Source organism: Molossus molossus, unplaced genomic scaffold (assembly GCF_014108415.1).
Source record: "Molossus molossus isolate mMolMol1 unplaced genomic scaffold, mMolMol1.p scaffold_m16_p_7, whole genome shotgun sequence".
NCBI lineage: Eukaryota > Metazoa > Chordata > Mammalia > Chiroptera > Molossidae > Molossus > Molossus molossus.
Genome location: NW_023425401.1, coordinates 77,177,890 through 77,193,974, shown reverse-complemented (window position 1 = coordinate 77,193,974; position 16,085 = coordinate 77,177,890). Strand labels below are relative to the sequence as shown.

Sequence of the window (16,085 nt, the reverse complement as noted above, 5' to 3'; positions counted from 1 at the left end):
AGAGCCAGAATACAAATCAAGGTTTTATTACTCAAAAACTAACGAGTTCACTGTTACCTCTTACTAAGGATACTGTGCTTCAAATTTCTAAATATTTGCATAAAAATAGTATACCATTTAGAGCAAGTGATATTCTATTTTCACCTAGTATTCCTGAATTACGTTGACTCAAGGGTTATAAAGTTATGAACTAAGAATTGTTTTAATTATCTTACTTCAATCAGTAACTGACACTCGAGCTGTGGCAAAAGAGAGACAAAAGAAAGACAACCACAACCTCAGTGAGTATATTTTATTTTCCAAACAAAATTAAGTAGTGCAAAAGGGAATGCATGGAGGCAAAAATGTATAGTCATTCATTGTCACTCCATAAGTATTTTAATATCAGATGACAAAAATTAATAGTACATGCTCATAGTTGAACTATTTGTGGAAATTCCAATGATGTAAACTCTTAGGAAAGCTTTACACTTTTACAAAGTGAAACGTTTCAAATTCTCTCCTTAATCACTCTCTCAAGAAGGCTGCATTTGATGGAGATGAGTGCACTTAGTTATATTTGAACTCTGTTGTGACTCAAAGGTTTAAAGAGTTAAAAGTTGCTTTAGAAAGTTTTTACCATTTAAAAAACAAGAAACATAACTCCAGGTTCTTAGCTTTCTGTCAATCTGCTCTTTCCTTCTTAATGATAAGTTATCTGAAAGGTATCACTTATGTTGGATTGCTGAATTCTACCTGCCCCCCCCCCCCCAAAAGTCTCTGATAAAATGTTTCTGATTTCGTCCAAGGGGTCAGTTTAACTCTGATAACTGGTCACATGAGATGAAGAAATACAGGAAAGGGAAGTAGTTTAGCAGGAATGTTAACATTGATGGTGTTTGGTCATGTCTCAAGTACTTAACTGTCTCAAGTTAAGGACTAATTGAGTCTGAAGCCTTTTTATTCTGGGACTCAAATAAAAAAATGAGAAAAAATAAAATAAAATAAAAATAAATAAAAACATTAATGTTCTAAAACAAACAACGAATTTCCTTACATGTGATTAGCTGTATTTGATTCTATATGACAGTATGAGACCTGCATCTGTCTATTCATATACACCTGCCTATGTCACAGAATAATCACACTTTGCTAACTCTGTGACTCTGAGGAATGAACTGGCAAGAGGTTATAACAGTCCTTACAGTAAGTTGTGGAGAGGGAAATTATCTGATTCTGATAGCTCTTAGTAGGAGAGCAGATAAGCTTTGGTCCAAATTATGAATCAAGCAGAACATGAATAGGAAAAGCTAATTATTGATAGAAAAAATTAATACATTAATGAACTATAGGCTTCTGTTTTAGGTTTAGCTTGCTAATTATTACTTTCCTTGCTCCTTTCTTCACTCATATCTACAGCTTAAATGACTGGTCATTTAATATAAAGTATGATAGGTACCTGGTGTTGTCAGGATGGGGCAATGCTAGCCCATCTCATTTGTCTCTTCACCCCATATTCTATTCTATGTTCCCTGTGGCCTTAGGCATGAGTGTGAACACCTCATCAAGTACAATTGAAGATCCATGCAAATATCTGCAAACAACTGCTCCTTGTCCACACGGTGTGCCTAGAGGAAAACACACTGGTTTCACGAACCTCCCTTAGGAAGATAGATCTGGAAAGTAGCTTACACAGGCTCTGGAAGTGAGCTCATGGGATTAGGATATTTTTCATGTGAAGCATCCAGTGCATACTTTAGAAGAGGTTCACTTGGCTGTGTGGCTGCCTTGCTCAGTGGGGATGGGAATGATGAGAGAAGGTAAAAGTGGTTCCTTTTATGTATGGGGTCCCAAATAACGGCCCCTCTTGCCCAGATCTAAGAACAGGAATTACTGAATATATGAAAAATTTTGTGAAGAGTGAAAACACACATGGCATGAAATAAATTAGCAATTTTTAAAAAAATACTTGACTCTTTTACAGATAACTAATACTAGACATGAAAACTTTGAGAAATCAAATATCTCATTATAATTAGCCATTAGACATGTTTCAAGCACAGTCTAAATAGAATAGAAACTTTTGATATTTTACATAAGGTGCATTTAAATAATGGATTTTGGAGAAATATTATAAGACTAAAACACTTCCCTATTTTGAGATAAAATTGTGAACATCCTTCATAGCATATTCATTTCATATAAATTCATATTATTCATTTCATATAAAAGTCTGTTTTAACATATGAGTATATGTGAACATAGCATTACTAATAAATTATCAGTCTGATATATGTGTGTTGCTTTACCTTTGTTTATTTTCTTTTCAGTTTTTTTTTTTTTTTTTTAAGTGTGGTGTCATTTTTTTTTATCACATGCACAGGAAAAATAAAATTGAAAAAGAAGGTAAATAAGCTCTCTCAAGAACCAATTATATTCTAATTTCAGAGGAATTCCAATATATTAATTACTGAAGGTCAAATCCGATGACGGTAAATTACTTTGTAGAATAGGTTCACCAAGACAATTGATAGTCTTTCATGACTTTCTCTGTTTCTGATAGCAGATCTTAATGTTCAAGAATGTATTGTTTAAGTGTTTTTCAATATTTTTGATATACGATTTTTTTTTTCTTCATGACCTTTTCTTTCTTCCATTTCCTGGAAAGCTTAAAAAATTGTATCTTTAAAAAATATTATTCATAAGCGTATGTTGTGATTCTTGATACAAGCAATATATACCACACTATAAGACTAGTCTATACTCTATGACTGTTTTTAGAGGAGCTCAACATAAAAAAATAGATATTTATATATCTGACACTTATTGAACATTTATTAGATGTACTAAATTTCCTTTAGCGATATGCATAAAAATGCAAACAATTGCCCTGGTCGGTTTGACTCAGTGATTAGAGCGTTGGCCTGCGGTCCAGAGAGACCCAGGTTCAGTTCCTGCTAAGGGTGCATACCTCGGTTGCAGTTTGTCCCTGGCCCTGGTTGGTTGTGCGAGTGGCAACCACTCTATGTGTCCCTTTCACGTCGATGTTTCTCTCTCTCTCTTTCTCTCTCTCTCTCCCACTCTATCTGAACAAAAAATGGAAAAATATCCTCAGGTGAGGATAAAAAAAAAAAAAAGAAGCAAACAGAGAAAACAGTCTTTGAATAAGAACCCGTATCAGTAGTTCTCAAAGTGTGGACCCTAGATTAACAGGATCCCCTGGAAGCTTGTTATAAATGCAAATTATTGGGCCCCAACCCTGACCTGCTAAAATTAGAATCTTTACATGTGGGGTACAAATCTATTTTAACAATCTTTCTAGGCATTTCTCATGTATACCAAAGTTTGAAAATCACTGCTCCATATATTATTGAAAAAAAAAAAAATTAGGAAAATGTATTTGCAGTCTAATTATCATATATTTATTTAGCTCCTCTTATATGCCAAGCCCTCTGGGATTACAAAAATGAGGAAGAAATGGTCCCTTCTCTCAAGGAGGAGATAGTCTAGTTAAGCACACACACCTACTATGTGCCAAACTTTATTTTAGGCCTTCAGGAAAGTATATGAGAAGAGTTCAGTGGGGTGCAGACCTCAAAAGATTATATTCCTAATTGACTGACAAAATGCATATGTGTGAAATAATGATAAAATAATTATATATATATGTATATATATATATTTCAGCATGATTAATTATTACAGCATTTCAAGGAATAAAAAACATATTTTGGGGAAAATATTTTTAAAGCATTGTGAATAATAGAATCATAATTCTAATATTGTCATTTTTACTTTTAGAATAAAATATATTTTAATTTTTGTTTTATTTTTGAGAAATAAACTTTAGACTAAATGGTAATTTTTATATGGTTTTAAAAATTATTAGGAAAGTTTACAGCTATTCAAAATTGAATTGTACATTGACAACAATAAATAATATTTATTTTTTAATAGTTGAAAGAAGAAGAAGGTATAATATTAATTACAGAATCAAGGAGCTTGGCACTCTTATTCCAAAGTCTAATAATCCGTGAGTTCAACAATCATTTCTATAATAATGTTATAGTTTTCATACCCCCAAAAATGAGTGGGAGGGAAAAGAGGTAGAGGAGGAAACTAAGCAGCTTATTGTTTAAGATTAAGCTACTGCTGGTGTCATTTTAAAATATTTGTTCGAGGCTGATTGTCATTAAGCATCAAGGTTGTGACTAATAGTTGTCATTTTGAACTATAAAAAAATAAGTAAATTATTCTTCTTAGTTTATAGTGGGTCTTTCTGTGTGACACCAATATTGAAAAATTTAATGATAATTCACACACTGTTTATGACACTGCTATACTCAATTTATGGTTATAACAATTTTTCCAATGTAAAATTGATGTGTACATAAAAATTGAATTGTTGAATTTTCAGAGGTCCCAAGGTTCTGGAGACATGCAAGTGAAAAATAGAATTTTATTGTAAAAACATATTGGCTGATGCTAACCACTAATTGATTATTGTAATGAATAAATTTTTAGCCATGTTTTGGTGTCATACACATACAAAGTCTGGAAAACATCAAAATATTATCTGTATCTATGAGTCTGTTTCTGTTCTGCATCTTTATATATTTTGCCTTTTTAGATTCATTTGTTGATAGATATGTATTTATTTCCATTTTATCACTCATATTTTTATCTTTATTTTTTTGAGATTTAAAAGCGATCAATTTATTGAGTTTATTGGAGTGACATTGGTTAATAAAATTATATAGGTTTCAAGTGTACAATTGTTCAGTACATCATCTGTATATTGTAATGTGTGATCTGTCACCATTTATCCTCTCTTTATCCTCTTCTACCTCCCTCCACCTCCTTTCCTTCTGGTAATCACCATACTGTTGTCTGCGTCTATGAGCTTTTTTTTCCTCTTTGGAATTGAACTTCATAAATAAAATTTTATATATTTTCAAAACAATTTAATGTCACATAAAATAACAATCTCAATATTTTCCTATCCTTTTAAAAAGATAAACCCATGCCCAGATACTCTGCATATCTCTGCGTAGAGAACCCTGGGATGAAGAGCCTTTTTTTAAAAAATTAATTAATTTATTTTTGTTACAGATGTTTCTACTTTTCCCCCCACTGATTCCCCCTCCTCCTCCCTCCCTGCCCTGTCCCCAGCTTTGTTGTCCATGACCTTTGTTCATGCATATATGCATATAAGTTGTGTGGTTTATCTCTCCCCCACTACCCCCTCTTCTGGGGATTGTCAGTCTATACCACATTTCCACATCTCTGGGACTACCCCATTCCTCAGATTGTTATGTTCATTATATTCCACAAATAAGTGAGATCATATGATACTTGTCCGTCTCTGTTTGGCTTGTTTCGCTTAGGATGATATTTTCCAGGTCCCTCCATGTAGTCTCAAAGGATCTTTCTTTCTTACAGCTGCATTGTGTATATGTACCACTGCTTTTTTATCCATTCATCTACTGATGGACATTTGGGCTATTTTCAAATCTTAGCTACGGTAAATAGTGCTGCTGTGAAAATGGGGGTACATATATTCTTTCTGATTGGTGTTTCAGGATTCTAAGAGTATCTTCCTAGAAGTGGGATCACTGGGTCAAATGGCACTTCAATTTTTAATTTTTTGAGACAACACCATAATGTTTTCCATAGAGGCTGCACCAGTCTGCATTCCCACCAGCAGGGCACTAGAGTCCAGTTTTTTCCACACCTTCGCCAACACTTGTTGTTTGATGATTTATTGATGGCGGCCATTCTGAAAGGTGTGATGTGATACCTCATTGTTGTTTTAATTTGCATCTCTCTAATGATTAGTGATGTTGAGCATTTCTTCATATGTCTCTTAGCCATTTGTATGTCCTGTTTGGAGAGTTGTCTATTTAGTTCCTCTGCCTATTTTTTAATTGGGTTCTTTGTCTTCCTTTTCTTGAGTTGAATGAACACTCTCTCTATATATATATTGGAAATTAACCCCTTATCTGATATATCATTGGCAATTATGCTCTCCCATAGAGTGGGTTGCCTTTCCATTTTGATGATTGTATCTTTTGCTGTGCCAGAAGCTTTTGAGTTTGATATAGTTCCATGTGTTAATTTTCTCCTTTGTTTCTGTTGCCTTAGGTGATGTACCAGTAAAAATTCTGCTGCATATGATGTCTAAAATTTTGTTGCCTACAGTTTCCTCTGGGATTTTTATGGATTCATGAGTCACATTTAAGTCTTTTAATCACATTGAGTTTATTCTTGTGTATGGTGTGATTTGATGGTCTAGTTTAATTTTTTTTGCATGTAGATGTCCAATTTTCCCAACACCATTTATTAAAGAGGCTGTCTCGACTCCACTGTTTGCTCTTGCCACTTTTGTCAAATATTAATTGAGCATATTGCCTTGGTCCATTTCTGGTTTCTCTGTTCTGTTCCACTGGTCTATATGCCTGTTCTTGTGCCAGTACCAGGCTGTTTTGGTTACAGTCGCTTTGTAGTATAACCTGAAATCTGGTAATGCAATCTCTCCTACTTTGTTCTTGTTTTTCAAGATTGCTGTGGCTATTCGGGGTCTTTTTGGTTCCATATAAACTTTTGAAGTATTTGTTCTAGTTCTGTGAAGTATGTAGTTGGTATTTTGATGGGGATTGCATTGAATCTATAGATTGATTTGGGTAGTATGGACATTGTAATTATGTTAATTTTTCCAATCCATGCACAAGGTATGTGCTTCCACTTTTTTATATCTTTATTTCTTTTTTCAATGACCTATAGTTTTCTGCAAATAGGTCCTTCATTTCTTTGGTTAAGTTTATTCCTAGGTATCTTCATTTTTTTTGCTCAATGGTAAATGAGATTTTCTTAGTTTCTCTTTCTGTGAGTACATTATTGGTGTAAAGGAATGCTGTCGATTTCTTGACGTTAATTTTGTATACTGCTACTTTGCCAAATTCATTTATTAAGTCTAGTAAATATTTGATGGAGTCTTTGGGGTTTTCTAGGTATAGTATCAGGTCATCTGCGAATAATGACAGTTTTATTTCCTTCTTTCCAATCTGTATCCCTTTCATATTTTCTTCCTGTCTGATTGCTTTGGCTAAGACTTCCAGTACTATGTTAAATAAGAGTGGCGAGAGTGGGCATCCTTCTCCTGTTCCTATTCTTAAGGGAAATGCTTTTAATTTTTGCCCATTGAGTATGATGTTGGCTGTAGGTCTTTCATATATGGTCTTTATTATGTCGAGGTATGATCCCTCTATTCCCACATTGCTGAGTGTTTTTATTAGAAATGGATGCTGGATTTTGTCAAAGGTTTTTTCAGCATCTATTGATATGGTCATGTGGTTTTTATTCTTCATTTTATTTATGTGGAGTATCACATTTATTGATTTGCGAATATTGTTCCAGCCTAGGATCCCTGGGATGAATCCCACTTGGTCATGGTGAATAATTTTTTTGATGTATTGCTGGATTTGATTTGCTAGTATTTTGTTCAGGATTTTGGTGTCTATGTTCATCAGGGATATTGGCTTATCGTTTTTTTTCTTTGTAATATCTTTTTCTGGTTTTGGAATTAGAATCGTGCTGTGTTCATTAAACAAGGTTGGAAGTCTTCCTACTTCTTGAATTTTTTGAAATAGTTTGAGGAGAATGGGTGTTAATTCTTTTTGGAATGTTTGGTAAAACTCCCTCGTGAAGCCATCAGGGCCTGGGCTTTTGTTTGCTGGGTGAGTCTTGATTACCTCTTCAGTTTCCTAAGTTGTTATTGGTCTGTTCAAGTTTTCTCTCTCTTCCCGGTCCAGTTTTGGGAGACTGTGTTTCTAGAAATTTGTCCATTTCACTTAGATTATCAAATTTGTTGTCATATAATTGTTCATAGTAGTTGTTAACGATCTTTTGCATTTCTGTGGTGTCAGTTGTTACTTCTCCTCTTCATTTCTGATTTTTTGTGTTTGGGGTCTCTCTCTTTGGTTCTTGGTGAGTCTAGCTAATGGTTCATCAATCTTGTTTATTTTTTTCAAAGAACCAGCTCTTTGTTTCATTGATCCTTTGAATTGTTTTTTGGGTTTTTTTTTGGTCTCCATGTCATTTATTTCTGCTCTGATCTTTACTATTTCCTTCATTCTACTTACTGTGGGGTTTTCTTTCTAGTTCTTTAAATTGTATGGTTAGATAGGTCTATTAGAAATTTTTCTTGTTTCTTGAGGTAGGCCTTTAGTGCTATGAACATCCCTCTCAGAAATGCTTTCACTGCATTCCATAGATTTTGTGTTGTGTGTTCATTTTCACTGGTTTCCAGGAGTTTTTTAATTTCTTCCTTGATCTCCAAGGTAACCCATTCATTGTTCAATAACATGCTATTTAGCCTCCATGTTTTCAACTGTCTTTGCATGTTCTTGTTGCAATTGGTTTCTAATTTTGTGCCACTGTGATCTGAGAATATGCTTGATATAATTTCAATCTTCTTGTACTTCTAGAGACTTCATTTGTGCCCTAACATGAGGTCTATATTTGAGAATGTCCCATGTGCACTTGAGAAGAATGTGAATTCTGCAGTTTTGGGGTGTAATTCTCTGTAGATATCTATTAAGTCCATTTGATCTAGTCCTTCATTTTGAGTCTGTGTTTCCTTTAATTTTTTTGTCTAGATGATCTATTCAGTGATGTCAGCAGAATGAAGTCCCCTGCTATGATTGTATTCCTGTTTATTTCTCCTTTGAAGTCCTCCAGGACATTTTTAACATATGTTGGTTCTCCTATATTGGGTGCATATATGTTTACCAAGGTTATATCTTCCTGTTGGATAGATCCTTTCAATAATATGTAGTGGCTTTCTTTGTCTCTAGTTATGGCCTTCTATTTGAATCTACTTTATTGGGTATGAGTACTGCTACCCCAGTTTCTTTTTCCTTTCCGTTTGCTTGGAAGATTTTTTTTTTCCCATCCCTTCATTTTAAACCTATGTGAGTCTTTTGTTGTGAGGTGGGTCTCTTGTAAACAACATATATGTGAGTCATGCTTTCTTATCCAGTTAGCTACTCTGTATCTTTTTATCAGAGCATTCAAACCATTCACATTTAAGGTGATAACTGATATGTACTTATTTATTGACATTTTCATTTAGTGTGGTTATATTTTTCTTCCTATTTCTTCTACTAATTACAGCAGTCCTTTTAATAATTTTTTTTGCAGTGCTGCTTTAGTGTTAATATATTCCCTTAGCGATTTTGTCTGAAAAGCTCTTTATTTGACCTATTTTGAATGATAGCCTTGCTGAATAGAGTATTCTTAGATTCAGATCTTTTGTTTTTCATGACATTGATTACTTGATGCCACTCTATTCTAACTTGTATTGTTTTTTTTTGTTTTTTTGAGAAGTCAGCTGAGAGCCTCATGGGGTTTCCTTTGTAGGTCACCTGCTGCTTCTCTCTTGATGCCTTTAGAATTCTCTCTTTGTCTTTAATTTTTGGTACTTTAAATATTATGTGTTGGTTTGGGCATGTTTGGGTTCTTCTTAGTTGAGGCTCTCTGTGATTCTTGAACTTGAATGCCTTCTTCTTTTACCAAGTTAGAAAAGTTTTCTGTCACTGTTTCTTCAAATATATTCTCCAACCCTTGCCCATTTCCTTCCTCTTCGGGGACTCCTATGATGCGCATGTTATTATGTTTCCAGTTGTCCCACAGTTCTCTTAAGCTATCTTCCTATTTTTTAATGGTTTTTTTTCTATTGCTTTTCTGATGGGTTGATTTTTTTCTACCCTGCCTTCTAATTCACTGATCCAGTCCTCAGCCTTCTCTACTCTACTTTAAATGTGTTCTTTATTTCTAATATGTCATTCTTCATTTCTATTTGGTGGTTTTTAATTTCCAGCTGGTTGATTTTCAACATTTCTATGTTTTTACTCATGGTGCTCATGTCCTTACACATGCTGTTGAGCTTCCTCAAGATCATGGCTCTGAATTCTAGTTCTGTTAACTTGCTTACCTGCACCTCATTTATCTCATCTTCAGTAGAGTTCTCTTGTTCTTTCATTTGGCTTTTGTTTCTGTGTTTCACCATTTGGCTATCACAGTGAGCTTTGGAGCCTGCCAAATTTTCCCTGTGGGTGTTGCTGTTTTGCTGTTTGTGGCTGTCTCTCCTGGGTTTGGATGAGCCAGGGAGATCCCAGGTTCAACACCACTCTCAAGTCTTACTTTCCTGGTTAAATTTGCTAGCCCAGGGAATGGTACAGTTATCCTCTAGCTTTTTGACTGGAGGCTATCAGTAGGGGTTACTTGAAGAGCCTTGGCTTCTGAGTTGAAGGAAAAACTCCCTCAGGTGCTCAGCATAAGGGGATTTCCCAAGGGTGGGGCAGGTGCTGGTTGTTAATGGGCCTAATTTGCATTTAAATGGCCACTGGGTGGGGTTGGATCTTCGAGGGAGGGGCCACACCTCTCCCCAGAGTCCTGGGAAGGATTAAGATGATCACTGTCCTGTGTGGCTGCAACTCAGCAAAAGCTCTTAGCACCCTCCAAACCCTGAGTGTCCCCACACAGTACTAGTCCAATCCGCCCTCCCTCTGCCGGAGCCAAAGGTGAGTGGCTGTGGCTATTTCGGCCTCTGTCAGGGTTCTGCACTGTGGAGCTGCTTGGGAGTTTAACCCCAGTGCACTGCTCCCCACTAAGGCTGCTGCTGTCTGTGGGCTCCCACCCCCTTCTCACGCCTTTGTGATCCTACCAAAATCTAATCAGTGTTCATGGTTATATGGTCCTCCAGGCTGTTTTTCTGTTGCTTTTTCCTGATGATTTGTCTTTATTTTAATTGTAATTCCAGTTTGGTCCTGGGAGATGGTCTGTGTAGCTTCCATTCACTCCACCTCCATTTTTTGAGTCCAGATCTAGCATTTTTAAAGAAAGAAGAAAGAATAGCTTCAAAATTATTAAATGTGGTACTTATTGCACCTAATGAAGATAGTGACAACTCATGAAATAGTTGTGGCAATTTTATGTACTGAGTCACAGTAGAAAACATATTTCTGTGGCATATGTATTTGAAAGGTAGAAAAGCCACATATATATATAAAAAATTACTGAATTGAATGAAAAGACCTGGGGCTCTTGTTCTAAATACTATATGCTTTTGAGCAAATAGCTGAAACTGTGAAATAGTTGACCTCTGAGGACCACTTCAGCTCATGATTAGAATAAACATATGGGTTGGCTTAGGAAATCAAGGCTAATACCTAAAGATATTTTCAGTACTATTAAATTGGCATTTTTATGTGTCAAAAACATTAAGAAATTTTAATTATTTTAGTAGGTCAAAATAGTTAGGTCAGAAGTGGAAATACTATAGTGAACGGCTATAGTTAAGATATGTATATTGAGAAAATTAAATTTTAAAAAAACTATGAGGAAATAATTATCTCCTGACAATTGGTAAACAAGTAAATAAATAAAAACAAATGAAACCAACAAACACAAAAAGTAAAGAGCTTCTATAAATGCATAGTTGTGGTCTACTTTATTTGTGCTTCTCATGAGTCATATTTAGAAAAAAAGCATATTAGTAAAAATATAAAATACTATCAGAACATAAATTATTCTATTGATGCTATAAAATTGACCATTTTTCTACCTTTTTATTTATAAAATAAATTATAGGGTTTTTGTTTTCTTTTACTCAATTATTTTTTTCTGTAGGCACAACATTCTCCTGCTTTTATGTAAGAATATAAACCTAGTAAGCTTGAGGTGGTACAAGAAACCTAGTAAGCTTTTTAAAATGTTCATCTAAGTAAACAAAATCAAATCAATGTGAGAGCGAAACATTGATTGGCTGCCTCCTGCATGTCCTTCACTGGGGATTGAGCCCCAACCCAGGCATGTGCCCTGACCAGGAATCAAACTGGAACCTCTCAGTCTATGGGATGATGCTGAATCCACTGAGCCGCATTGGCCAGTTTGTTCTTTCTTTTTTATGTTTATGATAACAGTGTGTTTTCAATAGTTTTGCCTGGCCACATGTCTGCCCTAATGTATGTATTTCTGTTACCTGCTTTAAATCTAATTATATTCAAGCTCCTCAAAAGTTTTAAGTTCTTCAAAGAAAATTATTTTTTTAGAAAATAAGAAGTCAGTATCAACACATATTCCTTAGACATGCCTTTGCATGTGTTGGTGTTACTGTCGCATATGATGTTTTTGATGCCTAGCTATTTGAAATTGTCATGGAAGAGAGGCACACATCACCTTAATACATTTGGAAACCTTAAAATATGTTAAGAGGAAACCTCATGTTTAAAATGGCTTTAAAATAGAGTGAACTTTTTAAAATTATGCAAATTATATCATGTGGAAATTGAAGGGATACCCTTTGAGTGGTCTCTACCGCATTTGGAAGGTTTATTATAGACTAAATAAACACTGCTTTAAACTTCAAAGTTAGGTAAGATTATCTTTTTCATCTTAGTCCTTCTGTCCAAGTTTTTCTTTCCATGAGAATAAATGAAATAAAATTAGGACCATAAGGCTCCCTACTGCTTAGAGTTTTAATTCAGGATTTCACTACACTTTCAATTACAGATATTTTCTTGGATTCATGATAAAAGTAGTCTCTTTTTTCTTTGCTGTTGTACCACCAGATAAGTCACCATGAGAGAAATGAGACCAACAGCTATTATAGACCTAGAGAACTGACAGATCATTTTCAAACTTGAGAAAGACATTGATTAGTTTGGTACATTTCAGTAAAAGGCTTATTCAGTCCCTAATAAGCATGTTCATCTGGTGGTAGAACAATGCAGCTCCTTTTAATTTGTTGAAGTTAATGGAAATGCCATCTAACATGAACTTACAATAAGTCAAATTTTTTTCTAAATAATATTTTTTCCAACAGTATATTTTTCCACTTCTGATCACTTAATAAATATATATTAAGTTGACGAATGGATAAAAAAGCTGTGGAACACATACACAATGGAGTACTATGCAGCTGTAAGAAAGAAAGATCCCTTGTCCTTTGAGACGACATGGAGAGATCTGGAAAGTATTATCCTAAGCGAAACAAGCCAAGCAGAGAAAGACAAGTATCATATGATCTCACTTATTTGTGGAATATAATGAACGTAACAGTCTGAGGAATGGGGAAGTCCCAGAGACGTGGAAGTGTGGTACAGACTGACAATCCCCAGAAGAGGGGGTAGTGGGGAAGAGATAAAGCACAGAACTTATATGCATGTATGCATGAACAAAGGTCATGGACAACAAAGCTGGGGACAGGGTGGGGAGGGAGGGAGAGGGGCGAATCAGTGGGGGAAAAAGGAGAAACATCTGTAACAAAAATAAATTAATTAATTTAAAGAAAAAAAAGATCTTTAATTACAATCATGTAACCTAAAATATATGCAGTTTAATAACTTTTTAAAATTTTTCTATATTCTTGCTTTATGTTGTATTTAAAACACCTCATGTCTCAAAATTGAAAATCCGTCAAGGTTTCCCAACAGCTTGGGTTAACTTTTAGCACTTAGTTTGGCTTCATTCTCCTCAAATATTACTAATTCTTATATAGTATAAACTTTATTGATGTATGTTTTTAGATATTAAAAGCAGCAACCTGTTCTATAATTTCAGATTTATCATCCTCCTATTTCATAAATAAGATCTAATATGTTTTGTTTTATGCTATAGACTGAAAGTTTATCTGGTAATGTTTAATTGTATTTATGAGTTTTAAACTTATTTAAAAATAGGTATCCAGCTTTAAAAAAAAAAAAGTATTGTTACTTTTTGTACAGAAACATTTGCTTAATAATTCTAAAATGTTTTGTTCTGTTGCATAAAATGTTGTTGCCAAATTCTGATTTGTTTCACAATCACTCAGGATCACCATTCAGAAGGGACCTTAATATTATTTTATTTTCTTAGAAGCATAAAAGCAACCGTATTAGGTACATTTGAAATGATCTTTAAAAATTTAGACTTAAGTCCTCAGTAATATACATTTCCTAGTTCATTAATGCAGAAATACCATGCATAGATTTTAATCTTGGAGTTAATAATAAAAGTAATTTTCACTAAAAATATAAAAACTGTAATGGTAGAATCATGATATTGTATTTAACTCTCCCACAAAAAGTCACTTTATTACTTTCTTTTGACACTTATTTTCACTCTGGGATTAATTTTACTATATAAGGGCTTTTTAACTATTCTATTAAAATTTCTATTCAGAAGCAATAATATCTAAGAGTGAATAATAGTCATGTAAATCATTATTTCATATTAATGTAAAATATTTTGTAAGTTCTTATGAATTCTGCTGACATGCACAATTGTGAAAAGGTTATCTCTCTCTTCTACAGTGATATGCGCTGGAACAAAGGAACCATTCTTAAAGCATCAGTGGAGTACATCAAGTGGCTACAAAAAGAACAACAGAGAGCTCGAGAATTAGAACATAGACAGAAGAAATTAGAGCAGGCTAACAGGCAGCTTTTACTTCGGATTCAGGTTTTTATAAAAATGTTGCCATAAACCACGTAACTTAAATATGACTAACCTGTCATTAGTTTTATTCACTGGTCTCTTTTTTTTTTGTATTAACAATTATTTTTCCTTCTGAAGGATAACTTTATTGCCTTTTAGAAGATCATGAATTTGGTTGTTTCAATTAGGTTGTATTTAGAAATCTAGGGTAAATAGGACTTAAAAATATATAATGAATGATAAAAAATTGCAAAATGCAGAAAACAAAATCAACTTTATAAATGTACATATTATTTCAGCTAAAAAATAATAAACTAAAACATTTGTTTCTCTAGATAATATTATATTCTCCCCTCCCACTTTTATTTCTTTTGTAACACTGCTATGGATTTTCTTGCCTCAAGGCATATTGTGCAGGTTTATTTTGTCACTCCTTATCTGTTTATGTGACTCCAAATATGGCTTTCTATAACTCCATTTTTTTTAATGAGTATGCTTATTGCCAGGAAAAACACTTACTTTGTTTCCATGAAATTTTAATATAGTGAGAAATTAATCTGGAAAAGTAAAGGAAAGATTTTCCACTCTCTTCAAATGTATTCTGAGTCACTATGGGACCATAGTGTATTTCTTTATAGAACAATAGGAGAATAACTTTTTTAATCTATATATTTTAAGGCTTATTTTTAAGCAATAGAAATATATCAGATTCTATAATTTACAAGAAAGTTTATAATTTGTATTACTCTTCATTTTGCATACTTGCTAATATTTTGGTTCTATTTCTAATTTATTCTTTAGGGTTAAGTCTAATTTCAAAGTCATTATTTAATTATTCTTGTTTGAAATTGCAGGAACTAGAAATACAGGCTCGTGCTCATGGTCTTCTAACCCTGGCTTCACTTGGCACAGTTGATTTAGGTGCTCATGTCACCAAACAACACACCCAACTTGGGCAGAATTCTGTAGACTGTTGCCAACAACTCACTCTGTTTCAGGAAACAAGCCCCAAGCTCCACGATCAAGCTATCGCCTTCTCTGATCCTTTGTCACACTTTACAGATTTATCATTTAGTGCTGCTTTGAAAGAGGAACAAATATTGGGTTATATGCTATTGGATGACACAATATCTCCTTTTGGAACAGATCCTGTGCTATCTGCCACTTTCCCTGCAGTTTCCAAAGAGAGCAGTAGGACAAGCAGTTTTAGCTTAGATGGTGGTGATGAGTAATAAAAAATAAGCACTTAATTCATCAACCAGGAAACAATTCTATGGTGGTGCTATGCAGTTATATTCTCTGTTTCATATATTGTTTCAGCTCCACTTTTCTGAAAGGAATATATTATTCATCAAAAACTGATGGATTAAAAACAGGAGTAGAATAAATATACAGGAAGAAGAAATATGGTGTTGAATTATTGAGGGCAAAAAAGATGATTTTCCTCTTTGACTACAGAGTCCAAATCTACTTAAATTTTGTTTTCTGGAAGGAGATGCAGCATAAGAAATATCTTTCTACTTGATGTACTAACAGACTGTAAAGAATAAACCTCTGAAATATACAAATATTTTCCTAGTTATTAACATATGTCTCCTTCCTTTTCAACTCTTAAAACAGTTTTCAAG

The 16,085-nt window shown here is 34.0% G+C and overlaps 1 protein-coding gene across 1 annotated transcript in view; it reads left to right on the top strand.

Annotated features, from left to right (window-relative positions):
• The window catches only part of TFEC (transcription factor EC), a 37,172-nt gene extending 21,483 nt beyond the window's left edge, over positions 1-15,689 (top strand). Inside the window, exons 3-6 of the mRNA XM_036247214.1 lie at positions 225-281; positions 3,937-4,012; positions 14,334-14,481; positions 15,312-15,689. Coding sequence (XP_036103107.1) covers positions 225-281; positions 3,937-4,012; positions 14,334-14,481; positions 15,312-15,689 — 659 coding nt within the window. The remainder of the gene's footprint in view (positions 1-224; positions 282-3,936; positions 4,013-14,333; positions 14,482-15,311) is intronic.
• The last annotated feature ends 396 nt before the right edge of the window (positions 15,690-16,085 follow it).